A 15,750-nucleotide genomic window follows, 5' to 3' on the forward strand; every position below is an offset into this window, starting at 1 on the left:
ACTTTCATTATCTTGATTATGTCATATAATTTACTTTAAAAAAGTACCGTATTTGCTCAATTCTAAGATGACCCCACAAAATGTGAATATTAATTTAGGAAAAAAAGAAAAAGCCTGAATATGAGAGTAATGAAAAAAAAACTTCTAAATAGATCCTATTATTTTTCCTGAGTTCAGAAATACCCAATGTTTTTATGTTTTGTTTTGTTTTCCCCCCGTTTTCTGCACGTTATAGGGCAATAATTACAAGTAGCATTTTGCTATTTCAAAACCATTTTTTCACAAATCTGGTAATTCTGCCCCATGTGCTATTTGGGACAATGCAATTTAACCCATCAAAACATATTTTTGAAAACTAAACACCCAGGGTATTTCAAATGCTGGTATTTCAACCTTTCCATGTACTAATATTCTACCTCGAGCCTTGTCAATATTTGTGGTGGTATTATTTTGTGTATTTCAGGTATGAATTTACAGCTCCTGGTATAGGTTACTGTCAAACACCCCAATATGTATTTAACAACAAATGGGACATCTTTGAACCGGGCCAATTCGATTTACCCCATCAACCCAAAAAATACATTTTTTTTTTTAAAACTAGACACCCGATGGGCATTTAACATGCCATTATTTTTAACTCTTTCCATGCTAGAATTTTTGTTAAGATATAGCGCTAATTTTAGGACTCTAAACTTTTTTATTTATATATAGTTTTGGACTTTAAAAAAAAAAAAGTTAGAACTGAAAGGTCTCCCTAAGGCTAGGTTTCCACTTGGGTTTTTTTAGCTAAAAACGCCTATAAAAACGCCAATAGCGCCACCTGGCGTTTTTTTGTGAAAAACGCATGCAGCCAGATGTTAGCTGTAATTCAATAGGAAATCGCAAAATGCCATTTCCACCTGGCGTTTTTCTGTTTGGCGTTTTTTTAGTCCTCTTTGGCGTTTTTCTGCTTTTTTGGGCTCTGTGGCAGTTTTTCAAAACTGCAGCATGTTGACACTCTGGCGTTTTTTGCAAGAAATCTTGGCTTTTTTTCTCCAATAGAAGTCTATGGGAGAGAAAAAACGCCATGAAAAAGCCATGTGGGTTTATTGCCTTGGTGTTTTTTATGGCGTTTTTTCCACAGTTACAATGCAGAGGATGGACCCAGTATCTGTGTGTCCTACGAGAAATAGGCTGAAAACAAACAGTTTCACACAAAACAAAGTCCTGGACTGGTTCATATTGAATTTTACACCATTTGGAACAAACATGCCATTACAAACAAACATACGCGACCGGATCCTGCGTGCCAAAAGCAACAGCAAACAATTTGCACCATCATTTGGGGCCAATCTTCCCAGAGGAGCAGACATTCGAAATAAAGCATGCCTTACAAACCACAGAAAAGAGACAAAAGGGTCTACCAAGTAAATGACATCAGGAGAGGGCAGATACTTGCCATTTATCCTAATCCCTTTTAGCTGGGTGAAACTTCTAACTTGTAAAGGCTGGAAAAACTGCCTAAGGTCAAAAAAAGCAATTTCCACAGAAAGGCTAAAACGCCAGAAAAAACTGCAGAAAAAACGCCAAAACGCAGGTAAATGCAGCGGCAGTTTTCTTGGCAGTTTTCCTGGCGTTTTTCATCAAGAAAAAAACGCCGGACAAAAACCCAAGTGGAAACCTAGCCTAATGGTGACATCAGTGGGGAATTTTTACATTTTACCAAATTTTTATTTTTTTCTTAATTTTTTAAAATTAATTTTACTGGGGCTCCATTGACTTGCATGATTGAATGCAGTACCTGTATTCAATATGTAATGCAAGAACAAAGAAATAAAACAACACAGCGCTAAACCTATTCACCAGCTGCAATGTGAACCTATGAAACCCCTCGTTACACCTTCAAAGATATACCAAAAAAATAAAAAAGTGATTCATGCGCTTCTTTATGGTGGAGTAACCTTCAATAAACCCCAGGAGTAGGTATGAAGAAAAAACTTTTCTCTATCGGATTGCTATCATTAATGTCACAGAAGCCGTAGTGCTATGGGCCCCTGAGTGCCAGCCTCCTCGCTACAGACTATGGGCCCTGGTATGGAGTGCCAGGTTTCCCAGAGTACCAGAGACTCTAAAGACAGTGGAGCTTGGACAGATTTAGGGTCCCTGCATTTTGGGAGTGGGTTTATGAGTGGTTCTTGTTTTCCCTGTTGTATCCCCAAGTGTATCCCATGCCCTTTTGCCTGACCGGGTCCTGGCCATAATCCTCTGGAACTGTTTCTCGGCTAGGACCTGAGCAATTGCTTGCAGACTTTAACCCCTCGTAACTCGGATACCATTGACTCCACCGGAACGCTATTTTGTGGAGTTGGCCCACGGGTGGTGGGGTGCGGACCAAGGGTGGTTCAGAGAGGGAGCCGCCTGTAGATTCCTGGCCGACGGGACGTCCAGGAGTGCGGTGGCCAGCAGGCGCGGTTATGGAACGCATGCCCGGCTATCTCGCAGTCCGCCCTGGGGAACTTAGAACTGCTGCCGCTCGGGGTCCCCGAGCTATCCATCGGTACCCTGGGATTGCCGACGACCCCTCGTGATCACCCCGAAAACAGTGGTTTGGGGTTATATGGACAATGCAGGGCTTGGTGGCCTGAGTATGGCGCCGGGCTGTCTGGGCAGGGCGGCGATATGTTAATGTGATTTATGACCCTTTCATTGTTGAACCGTATATAAGGCTGCGTGTTTCCCCAATAAAGAGGAGGAGTTGTTGTTCACCTGGACATTAGTCTTGTCTAATGCTTCAGGGGCTCGCTATATCACTCATTGTCCTTTTCAGGACAATTACAGCACTGTATTTGGCTACGGTGCTACCGTTTCCCTAAGACATACCCATAAAATAATAATAATAATTTGCGCAATATAAGCCATACCCCGAAAATAAGACATAGTGATAGGCGTGGCTATGCAGCGTACCAGCGCGGAGCTGTAAAGAAGACGAGCAGCCCTTCTCATCTGCCCCATCGTGACAGCTGCTATCTCGGAGGTGACCGGAGAGGTGCAGGCAGCCCCATCAACAAGGTCAGCTCTATATTTGAATAATTGTTGTACCATACTTAATAAAAATAAGACATCCCCTGAAAATAAGACAGTGCCTTATTTTCGGGGGAAACACGGTACTACATCAAGCATACCGAGCCAGTTCCTGATTTACCTCAATATGAGTTTTCTCTTGTTATTGCGGTAAGCCTCGCTCCTGCCCTTATCAGGGCAGTAAAGCGCTATATTGCTATACTTCTGTATATTAGTGTCACGAGACTCCTGAAGAGCTATGATTAATGCTGTCTCCGGCGTTAGTCCTGCCCGAAGGTGGAAGTTTCATGTTTACGGTGGCCATGGGGAGAAAGAAGCAACGTCTGGCGGGTGTACAGGTCGTTCCCGTCACAGGTGGATATCTTCTTTATGGTGGAGCAACCTTCAATACACCCCAGGAGTAGGTATGAAAAAAACTTTTTTTCTATCGGATTGCTATATCATTCATCCGTGTCACAAATAGAGTTAAAAATATAAATAACATTTATTTTTCAACAGGAAATGAAAAATATATAAAAAGTCTCATGAGAATCAGTGCAGTTCTGCAACGCGTTTTGCCCTTTCACGGGCTTCTACCAATGGTCTTCTTTATAGGCACTTCCTGGTTCTTTGTAGCACCAAAAGTCCTGCATGTAGCTCTCGCATCCAATTCAAAACACAACGGTTTAGATCATGCAAGTATAAATAATATGTATGATTGATACAAATTTGACAAAGTCATAAAGACTATATGTTGGAAATATATGCATGTCTGTAAATGTGGGGGAATGTAAGAAGAAGAAAACAAACAAAAAAAAAAAACAACAACCCACTTTCCACATATATGCATCTTTCTCCAAACAACAAAAAGTTAAACAAATCAAAGTCTGCATTTAACCCCTTTGGTTGTAGGGTTTCTAATTAAAAAAAACCACTTCATTTCTCTTTTACACATATCACAATCTTTCAAATTGTGTTCTCTTTGCCAATTTTTCTCTACTCTCTCAATGGCATAAAAATGTATGTTTTGTGGATTTTTTCCATGACATTCTAAAAAAAGTTTTGGATAATGAGTGTTGGGTAAACCCTTTTTTATATATATTCCTAATTTGTTCATATAACCTTTGTTTTAAAGTTCTTGAGGTGCGTCCCACATGTGGATATCCACATGGGCATTTTAACATCTAAATGACATTGGCCGTATAACATGTCAAATTGTTTTATTTTAAAGTGTTTGCCATTTGCAAATACATTTTTTTGTAATAGGGTATTTTTTAACTGCCATATTGAACACATTTTACATCCATAGATCTGGGTTTTTTTTAACAAGAAAATGGTTCAGGTTCTTGTTACCCTTTTCTACCTTAGTATAACATTTGGTTAATTTTTGTTTAAGATTAGGTGTTCCTCTAAATATAACCAATGGGTTGTCAGGTAGGAAGGACCTTGGGATATTGTCTTTTAATAATAGATTTCAGTTGTTTTTTTTTTGTTTTTGTTTTTTTTTTTTAACTACTTTTTAAATTTTCCTTGATTGATTATCGTATATATGCTTGACTTTGTGTTTGTATTCCAGTAAAGTGTCTCTTAACTTAAGTGTACAAATGTGTAAAATAGATTTAGTCCACAAGGGGTTAAAGTTTCAGGTCATGACTCCTGCCCAGTTAATATATTTCCAGTATAAAAATCTTCAGAAAAGGTTAATGGGGGAGCCACACACATTCAAAATGTTTTTTTTATTGACAATATATTCAAATTTAAATTATTCAAGCAATCATAATTTTGGAAGCTTATTGCAAAACCAAGCTACATTTGTAGCTAAGTTTAGAAACAAATGCCCATGACGCATTTTATATTACATACATACCCAAACACACGTTTAAATTAAATATGAAACCTTTTGATCTTTCAAGTTATCACTAGACAATTTTGCAAAAAGAAAAAAGTCTCAATTTAAATCCATTGTATTACCCGAATCTGCTCACATAAAATATGTATTGATGCAACGTTATAAAAACATTATTTACACTGCATTTCTCACATGAACGCAAAACTACACAATCTTTCTCAATAAATATTTTCAATCAGGAACAGTTAAAGGGGTCTGTGGCTGGATTATTAGCGTTTGCATTGGTTTAAAGGGAACTGAATTGCATACTGTGAATATTTCCCCACAAATAAAACTATGAAATGATTCTAAAAGTATGTAATGATTATGCTTGTATAATGAATGTATACAGAAAACATTTTGCAGAACTGTGTTAGGACAGCAATGCCATTCATGCATGTTTCTTATTAAAATCTACAAATATTAAGTCCATCACAATTTTGTGGGTACATATTGCCACCACTTGCTATAGCGTTAGCATTGTTGAGGATTCACTAAAAATAGTTAAAAACAGAATATTTGAATTTGCTGGTACCTTATGGAAGGACTACTCTATGCCCATATAATTACACCAAGATCAAACTGTCATGTAACTGGACAAAATAAAACGGCTTGAAAATATGCATTTGTTTATATGTCTCTATATTTATCAGGGGCCATTTACTGGTGAAAATACCATGACGTAAAATGTGCTCCATATATATAAAGGATGGGTAATTTATAGAATTTAGTATCCCCAACCAGATGGTTATCTAGTGCACATTTTAAGTTGGTAGTTCAACATGGTCTGAAAACAAAAATGTGTAAAGGGTAAAAGCACAGACTTTGCTGTGCATTACAAATAGTTAACTCGGATCACCTTACATCTATAAGCTATGTAAGCTCGCTTCGTAACCAAGTCAATGAGATATCATTCACTTAAGTGGTGCAGTGAATGAATACTTATAAACATAACCTGTACTGTAGAAGACCTTTTAAAGTACTATCAGCTGAAAAAAGAAAACAATAGCAGGGCATTTGGTATAAAACTGCTTGTTTTCAGTATTGGAAAAGTAATTCATAAAGACTAGTCACATCAAGTTAGTGAAATGTATTAAATGGAATAATCCAACTTCCAAGTATTCAGTAACAGACTGGAATATATTAAAAAAAAATAAGTACCTGTAAATCTACTGATGAACTATGTTGAAGTCTGCAAAATGCTTAATTTACTCTTTTGCAGTACAGTGCTGAAAAGCTTTAATTAAAAAAAAAAAATCAAACTACAAAAAAAACATCAAGTATGAAGGAAAGCAGAAACCTTGCAGAAAAATACCATAGGTGTATAATTATTGCTTTAAAAGAAAGTAACACAAGCCTCCAACAAATTTCAAACAAAATGAGAAAAAGACCAGAAGCAGTACTCAGCTTGAAACTACACACATCAAGTATATCAAAAGGACATATTCGATCCCTGAAATGGTTAAGACATGCATTTACTGATATACCGTACTTATATGTGCTGAAAATGGCAAATGCCTTGAAACATTCACTGTAACATTTAAATAAAAAAAATGGAGATTTTGTGTGTGGGGGGGTTTGTTTCACACACAGGGCTATTCCTTTACACTATATATTTGTACAATATAAACATTTGTATTTATATTAACCACCAAATGCTACAAACCAAAACAAATCTTATATATAATTCTGCAAACCCCTTGTTCTATCCCCTTTTTCGACTTGTGTCTGTTTAAACAAGCATACAATTGTGGTGGACAGATGTGGGCAGAGTTCAATTATGAATGCCACAGCTTAAGGATATGGGAGTGTGCAGACTCTAATTGAATTTAGATGTGCCAAGAATTGCTTGGCACTTGGCTCCTTAACTACTGGTAAAATTAGATAACTTTGAAATAAGTGCTTATCACATTTATAAGTCCTTACACCCTGCAAAACCTTAAAGATGTAGCTAAACATGTTTGTATTTAAGGGATGACCAATACCTGCCAATAATCATCAAGGGCTATAATTAGAGCTCTCAAACAGTCAAGCCAGACTTTTTGTTTAGCTTTCATATGTATGTTAGTTTCTTGTGTAGAAAGAGGTCCTCCACTCGTCTGTTAGAACCCATTAATGGAGGGGGAAAAAAGTCTTTGTTCCGTAAAATACATTCACTCATACATCTTCCTCTTCATGTTTCAGATCAGACAGCTGCAATAAAAAGTTAAGGTCAGCAGTTAAAATCAGACATAAAATGTTCATATCAACTACATATCGACTACTGTCGAAAGCATAATTATGCATAAGTAGGCTCCGCAGGGATGTAGGAAGGGCGAGGCGAGAGAAGCACTTCAGACCTTGGCTTCTGTGCTCCCTAATCACTATGTGCAAGCAAATGATGCCAAGTGCCAGGATATGACATCACACTTTGCATCAATAAAAGCAGAGGTCTGAAAATCCTACCACGACAGAGGATGAGAAAGGTAAGAAATGGGGAGAAAAAGGGTGTAAGGGCAGTGTATTTGTATATGTGTATATGTGTGTGTTTCTAAGCTTGTGTGTGTATGTGTATGTGTATATGTGTGTGTTTAAAGGGAGGGTTGTGTAAGGGCAGTGTATGTGCATATGCATGTGTGTGCTTATGGGCAGGTGTGTGTAAAGGCAGTGTGTATGGACAGGCGTGTTTAAGGGCAGTGCATGTGTGTGTGTGTGTAAGGGCAGTGTAAGTAAAATAACCTCTGCAAAAAGATAAAATAGCAGGGGGCACAATTTGCCATTTCTGCCTCGGGCACAAAAAGGAGCTAGCTAGAGCTCTGAGGCTCTGTGTCAAATATTTTGGACACCATTGCTTGTTACTATAGAAATAGCTCTTCTAAAGTTCCAAAGATCCACCATGTGTTGGTGCATAGCAGGCACAACCACATAATTATAATTATATAATTATAAGTGCTTTTTTGCATGCGCCAGAATGCCTTCTATGCATTTCCACCTCCCAATCTATTTTCTTGCACACTGCGCATGTAGAATATTTATGCAGTGCCTCTGCACACATGTGCTGAAAGTGTCCCCATTGATTTCCAAGTCACACAATGTAACAGTGGGGTCTTATGCTGCAGCATTCATCAAGTTTTCTCTTTATTTTCTTAGGTAAAGCAATGCATCCTAAAGTAATAATATGCATTCATTATTGGTGGAGCATTTAACTGTCCCTTTAGGGAACATTTTTTATTATTATTATTACAGGTTTGTGAATGGGTGGATGGAGAAGTTCAAATATACCAGCAAATACATTGCAGTGTTAACATTTTATTAAGTAAAAATAAATCACCAACCATGTATGTAGATGAGGTAGTGCGATCCAGATCTGGTTTCAGATACTTCTTAGAAGCTTCAAAGAGCCGAGTATTCAGTAAATTACAGTTTGTTTTGTTCCAGTTGTATAAAATAACGCAGAAAATCAGTGATGCACTAAAAAGAACTAAGAGGATATGTCCATTATATCTCTCAGATACATTATCACATCACATCATACACAATAAGATAATTGTAGATTTGTTGTTCTTAAATGAGGATCCTGGGTCAAAAGTTAACCATCCCTCCACCCTGCAACTGGGGATGTAAATGTTGACCAACCCAGAGTAGTCATGACCTTGAAGTCACTACCATACCACTCGTTCATCCAAAAACATGTACGGGACAGATCGTTTATAAATTTGTTCCTGCTCTACCCAACTGAAGAGTCTCTGTAACTTGCTGCTGCCAGTGATTCCAAGGGAAAAAGTTTAAAGGACACTTAACTAGAGAAAGTCAATGTTTTAGATACTGGATGTTTCTCTTTTCACATGTTTTAATGTTTAGACAAGTGTGTCTGTTAATTATCTCTTACCTGACAAAATAAACACCAAACTGCTGGTATAAAAGGAGATTTTTTCAACACTATCACCAGTGTTCACTAAAAAAGTGACATGATGGAGAAAACATGAAATATGAAAGCACACACAGCAATAAATGAAAGCAGTGAAAGTACAAATTTACCTGAAATAAAATGCTAGTATCTGTAATTACAAACATAATTAAACAAATCTTAAAAAAAAAAAAAAACATGCTTCTACCCAAAGGAATTTAAGGCTCCACAACAACATACTATGAGGGAATTCTCTTAGCTAAGGAATTAAAGGTGTTCCACATAGAGGTTTTTCCCAAAGTTCCTAGATTTTTATATTTTGTATTAATATGGAATGCATCTTAAATAACCACGGTATTCCTTTTTTAAAATGAAATGGCAGTTGGGAGCGGCAGCTGGTGGCCAGACTGCTGTGATGTAAAACAAATGGGAGGGCTTTGGAGGAATAAGAAGACTGTAGTATTTCAATTAACATTATACACAGTTTGTAAGAGACAGAGAGCATTAAAGAAAACAACAAAGTGAGAGTTTTCTTTTACTTCTCTCTACATGATGTGAAGCTTATCTGCTGGTATTTAAGGAGCTTCTTTAATGTGGTTAATTTGATTTTAGGCAATAATTCACTAACTTTGCCTTAATGGGAGATTCACAAAATCAGTTGGGAAAAAAGACTGAATCATTTGAAATATGTGAGTTTATCGAGGCGGAGGTTCTACTTCAGTTGTCTAAGGTAAAGACAAATAAGTCGATGGGGCCTGATGGGATACACCCCAAGTTATTAAAAGAGCTTGGGGGTGTACTAGCAAAACCGTTAACTGATATATTTAACGAATCATTGGTAACGGGAGTTGTCCCTGGGGATTGGAAAGTAGCGAATGTTGTGCCTATACACAAAAAAGGCAGTAGGGAGGAGTCGGGCAACTACAGGCCAGTTAGTCTTACATCTGTAGTGGGAAAATTAATGGAAACCATGTTAAAGGAAAGGATTGTTGAACATCTGAAGTCACATGGCTTTCAAGATCAAAAACAACATGGGTTTTCCTCAGGAAGATCTTGCCAAACAAATCTTATTGATTTTTTTGATTGGGTGACTAAAGTAATTGATCAAGGTGGTGCAGTAGACATTGCGTATCTGGATTTCAGTAAGGCCTTTGACACTGTCCCACATAGAAGACTTATAAATAAACTGCAATCTCTGGGTTTAGATCCCAATGTTGTTGAATGGATTAAGGAGTGGCTGAGTGACAGACAACAGAGGGTTGTAGTCAATGGCGTATATTCAGAACAAGGTCTTGTTACCAGTGGGATACCTCAGGGATCTGTACTTGGACCCATTCTCTTTAATATTTTCATTAGTGATATTGCAGATGGTGTTGATGGAAAGGTATGTTTATTTGCCGACGGCACAAAAATTTGCAACAGGGTTGATGTTCCTGGAGGAAGAAGCCAAATGGCAAACGATCTAGGTAAGCTGGAAAAATGGTCAGAGCTGTGGCAATTGGCATTTAACGTGGATAAATGCAAAGTAATGCACCTAGGGCATAAAAACCCAAGGGCAGAGTATAGACTATTTGGTACTGTCCTAACCTCAACGTGTGAGGAAAGGGATTTAGGGGTAATTATTTCTGAGGATTTAAAGGTAGGTAGACAATGCAGTAGAGCAGCAGGTAATGCTAGCAGAATGCTTGGTTGTATAGGGAGAGGTATTAGCAGTAGGAAGAGGGAAGTGCTCATGCCGCTGTACAGATCACTGGTGAGACCTCACTTGGAGTATTGTGTACAGTACTGGAGACCATATCTCCACAAGGATATAGATTTGTTGGAGAAAGTGCAGAGAAGGGCTACTAAAATGGTTTATGGATTACAAAATAAACCTTACCAGGACAGGTTAAAGGATCTTAACCTATATAGCCTGGAAAAAAGACAGGACAGGGGGGATATGATAGAAACATTTAAATACTTAAAGGGAATCAACAAAGTAAAGGAAGAAAGTTTATTTAAAAGAAGAAATAAAACCGCAACAAGAGGACACAAGCATAAACTAGAGGGGCAAAGGTTTAATGGTAACATCAGAAAATATTACTTTACGGAAAGGGTAGTGGACGCATGGAATACCCTCCCAGTGGAAGTGGTAGATGTTAATACAGTAAAGTCATTTAAGCAAGCATGGGATAGGCATAATGCCAAGCTAGATATAGGATAAGGGCAAGTACTAAAGGAGAGTACTCAGAGGTTGGGCAGACTGGATGGGCCTTCTGGCTCTTATCTGCCGTCACTTTCTATGTTTCTATGTTTCTAATTGTTTGCAGTAGAGTTGCAGTTTCAACTAACAACTCATTATGCATGACCAAACCCAGTAAAATCCTCCAGCCTAAAGCAAAGAAAAAAGGAATGATCAGCTCCAGCTGAATAAAACCCTTCTGTTAAAAAGGGCCACTTTTAGTATTTACCTGTTTCTGGAAGGCATGAGATATAATTAGAGTCCGAGTTTAGACAGTTATAGGCCTGAGAAAGCTCTTGGCTCGGAGAAGGAACACAAAGGAAAGAACACGTTGCTCCCTGCTCCAAGCACAAGTTTAAACCTACACAGCAAAGAAAAGGGGTAAAAATTAGGGGTGTACATTCCCTAGAAAGAAGTCCTGTCACACATACAAATATCCACCCAGCCTTTTCTAATATGTTTAATAATCTGAACCAAAAATACTTGATTTAAGTCAGGCCAAAAGAAGTAGCTAATAGTGAAATGCATATCAAACTCAGGGTTAAAACTGAAGGTCAAATGTTACAGATTTTAGATTTTTAAATACTTCCTGGTAATTGCAATATCATTATGTTTTAAAGTAATTTTCAAACTTTTTTTTTAATGCATCCATGTGATGCGATATAAATATAGTATTACTACCTATTACTTTTACAGTTTATTATGCAGAGTTCTGGTGGCGATCTCCCTTATGGGGCTAATGCTTCCACTGCTGTCCCTACTAGCAATGTGGCCAGGGATGATCATTTGGTTTCCTCTGAGGAATTCCAATTAATGATGGACACTACTATGTCCAAGTCCATTAATCAGGCCTTAGTTCAGGCTGTGGGGGCTATGTCATCCTCCATATCTCAATCTATTGCCCAGGCTTTTGCTCAAGCCCAGGGCCCCGGCCTTATTCAGCCTGGGGTTTCTTCTGCAGGACATTCTGTGCCCCGTTTGACAGGGCGTAAAGCCTCTGCCAAGACAAAGCACTTGTCTCCCTCACTGATTGATGTCAGGGTCTCCCCTGCTGTTATGGACAGTTCTCATGCTGTCACAGATGGCGCGTATGCACCGTGCAATAGTGCCTCTGACCGGGCTAAATCGGTCAGAAAACGGAAAAGGGCGCGTGCCCTGGTTGAGTCCTCTGATTCAGAGGCCAGTGATGGTGAGGATGTCCAGTCTATGGATTCTTACAGGGATCCTTTGGACGGTGCTGACTCCGATGAGTCTGATATTCCCCCTCCAATTTCAGATACCCTTCCTACCATGCCTGTTAAGCAGGCTTTGGGTGTTAGAGGCTCAGGGTCTACTAGATCCTCAAGGTTTGCCCCTATTTGATCCGGATGATCTTCGCCATCCTCGTTCTGCGGAGTGGGAGCCCCCCGCTCACATTGCTAATTACCTGGCTGCTCGTATTCGTACTCCTTTATCTAAGGAGACTAAGAATAAACTGAGAGACGAATGCCCACGGCCGATTGTTCCCGACGGGGTCTGTAAGATTCCCGAGGTAGACCCTCAGATTATTCAATTTCTTGGGAAGACTGGATGGAAACCCCGTAAGGGTCTTGAGTTTTCCCTTAAAAATTGCCAGGACAGGGTTTTGGATTCTATTGGGCCCGTCACCAAGTTGTACGAGCTATTGGAGGCCGCCAAAATGGGTGATCAGCCTTTGGACGTTGATACCGCTTTAGGGTGGGTTCAACGTTTGGTGTGCCTGCTGGGGAACGCTAATTCCTCCCTGGCGATTGAGCGTAGGAAGGCCATTCTCCTCAAAATAGAGCCTAAATTGGTGAATATGGCTGATAATGAGCCTGGCCCTTCGGCCAAGGGTATGTTATTCGGTGATTCTTTTATCAAGAATCTGGGGTCTTTTGTGAAGACTTTCACAGCCTTGGATAAGGTTCAAAGCTCTATGAAGCGTGTTTTTACGCCTAAGGTTTTTGGCGGGGCCGGCAGAGCTAGGGGCCGTCTGTCCGGCCGTGGATTTCGCGGTTCATTCCGCCAGAATCGAGGCTCCTTCCCCAGTAGATCGGTGTATGCCGAACCCAAGACCACTCCGTTCTTCCCCTCCAGAGGACGACCATGGCAGTCTCGCACTTCCAGAGGAACCTTTCCAGGGAAGAGACCCTACGGTAAGTACCTGGTTTCACCGTTTTTCCCCTGTAAAAGTGGGGGGCAGGTTGGCTCAGTTTGCTCACGTATGGCAAGTTGTGACACAAGATGCTTGGGTTTTGGAAGCCGTGCAGGCTTATCGTTTGGAATGGGCAACCATTCCTTTCCAGGTGGCTCCTGCGAGGCCTTTTGTGTTTCCGGCAAAGGATCGAGAGATGATCTCTGCAGAGGTTGCAGAAATGGTGGACAAAGGGGCCATTCAGGAGTTTCCCTGGGATACCCCAGGATTCGTCAGCAACCTTTTTCTTGTTCCCAAGAAAGGAGGTGGAGTACGTCCTGTGATCAATCTACGGCCTTTGAATTCCTTCCTAGTGTATCGTCACTTCAAGATGGAAGGTATCCATTGTCTTCGGGATCTGTTGCTCCCGTCAGATTGGATGGTCAAGTTGGACCTAAAGGACGCATATTTTTCGATCCCCATAGCCGTCGAAGACAGGGATTTTCTTCAGTTCACATGGCTCGGGAAGAAGTGGAGGTTCACGTGCCTCCCGTTCGGCCTCTCATCCGCCCCGTGGTGTTTTACCAAAGTTCTGAAACCAGTGGTGTCGTTTCTGCGAAGTCGAGGTGTTCGGCTTATCATATACCTCAACGATATTCTGATCATGTCCCAATCGGAGGCACTCCTCAAGATTAATCTCGGTTGGACGGTATCCTTACTGCAGAATCTGGGTTTCCTGATCAATTGGGAAAAATCCATCCTGACTCCCGCTCAATCCATCGAATTCCTGGGTTTTCGTGTGGATGCAGTCCTGCAGACGTTGCAGCTTCCTCGTGCGAAGGTGGTAGCTATCAAGAAGGAGATTCGACGAATACTGCGTCTTCCATTGATTTCCCTGCGGCTCCTTGCTCGCATGTTAGGGCTTCTTTCCTCGTCCATTCAAGCCATCTTCCCAGGACCGTTGCATTACAGAGCGCTGCAACGTGTGAAGGCGGCTCATCTGAAACAGGGCTTCTCTTACAAAACCAAGATAGCGCTGGATGCGGAGGCCAAGGAGGAATTGATGTGGTGGCTTCTTCATATGGACGCGTGGAATGGGAGAGCGATATGCGGACCGGTACCAGACCTGGTCATAGAGTCAGACGCAAGCTTACGCGGTTGGGGCGCGCGTTGCGGGAACATCTCTACAGGTGGGCGATGGTCTCCAGACGAGTCCTTCCTCCACATCAACTGCCTGGAATTGTTGGCGGGTTCATTCGCGGTACGCAGCCTGTCTCCCGCTCAGGCTTCTTGTTCCATCCTCCTCAAGATGGACAACATCTCTGCGGTTCGTTACATCAACCATCTGGGAGGTACCAAATCGAGGGCTTTGGCGATTCTGGCACGGGATTTTTGGCACTTTTGCCTTCGCAACAACATCTCTGTTGTAGCAGAATATATTCCCGGTCTCTCCAATACTACGGCGGATTGGAATTCCAGGTATCTTCGGGATGCGAGCAATTGGCGTCTTCATCCGGATCTGTTCTATCGGATCGACGACATTTGGGGTCCCTTCCATATCGATCTATTTGCATCCCGTCTCAACGCCCAACTTCCTCGGTTCATCAGTTGGAGACCGGATCCGGACGCCCTGGCTACGGATGCGTTCCTTCAAGACTGGACTCAGGGCAGGCATTATGCATTTCAGCCTTTCAACATGATTGCCAGGACCCTTCTTCATCTCCGGACCCGAGGGGACACTCTGGTGTTGATCACCCCGTTTTGGCAGTCTCAACCGTGGTTCCCTCAATTGCTGGAGATGTCCATAGACGTGCCTCGGTTGCTCCTGGACCGTCCGGACATTCTGACGGACCCGGAGGGGAATCTGCACGGCTTGGTGTGCTCCGGTTCTCTTCGTCTGATGGTTTGGCTACTTTCCCGGGACCGTGGTCTTTCCCTGGTGTTCCGCAATCAACTCTCCGCCTTATGGCGAATGCATGGGCGCCTGGTACCAGAAGAGCTTATTGTTCGGCATGCGGTTCCTGGTCTAAGTGGTGCGTGGGAAGACACGTGGATCCCGTATCTGCTCCTTTGAATGATATCCTTGGATTCCTCACTATGCTCTTTGAAGAAGGGAAAGCGTATCGTACAGTGAATGTGTTTAGGTCCGCTATTTCGGCTGGCCATGTTCCTTTTGAGGGTGTTCCCATTGGGCGTCACCCATTTGTTTGTCGTCTTCTTAAGGGTATTAGTTTTTCTCGTCCTCCTGCTTCACGCTATACTTCCTTCTGGGATGTTATTTTGGTCTTGGATTTCTTGGATCAGTGGGGTCCTGATGAGGATTTATCTTTGCAGCAGTTGTCGGCTAAATTGGTTACTTTATTTTGTTTGATCTCGTGCAAGCGGGTTTCCGATGTTAGGGCATTGGATATCACTGCTCGTTCCTTCGTGCCGGAGGGTGTACGGTTTGATATTTCTCGCCGTACCAAGACTTCTATTTCGTCAGTTTTTTATCCGGCCTTTCCTGATCGGCCCGGGCTTTGTCCAGTGAGGTGTCTCCGTGCTTATGAGGATCGTACTGCTTCTCTTAGGGGTGTCGATGT

At 41.1% G+C, this 15,750-nt stretch overlaps 1 protein-coding gene across 2 annotated transcripts in view; it reads right to left on the reverse strand.

Moving 5' to 3' along the window:
* Positions 1-6,145: 6,145 nt before the first annotated feature.
* The window catches only part of CD320 (CD320 molecule), a 25,342-nt gene continuing 15,737 nt past the window's right edge, over positions 6,146-15,750 (reverse strand). Inside the window, exons 10-14 of one of the 2 annotated variants that reach the window (XR_008354032.1) lie at positions 11,264-11,395; positions 8,796-8,861; positions 8,242-8,387; positions 6,650-7,120; positions 6,146-6,603 (exon numbers count right to left, since the gene is read on the reverse strand). Coding sequence is in view for 1 of the 2 variants with exons in the window: in XM_053463762.1 (XP_053319737.1) it covers positions 7,085-7,120; positions 8,242-8,387; positions 8,796-8,861; positions 11,264-11,395 (380 nt within the window). In the remaining variant the exon portion in view is untranslated. Of the gene's footprint in view, positions 7,121-8,241; positions 8,388-8,795; positions 8,862-11,263; positions 11,396-15,750 lie in introns of both variants that reach the window. The other variant, XM_053463762.1, reaches the window with a different exon arrangement.

This window comes from Spea bombifrons, chromosome 1 (assembly GCF_027358695.1).
Source record: "Spea bombifrons isolate aSpeBom1 chromosome 1, aSpeBom1.2.pri, whole genome shotgun sequence".
In the NCBI taxonomy this organism is placed as follows: Eukaryota; Metazoa; Chordata; class Amphibia; order Anura; family Pelobatidae; genus Spea; species Spea bombifrons.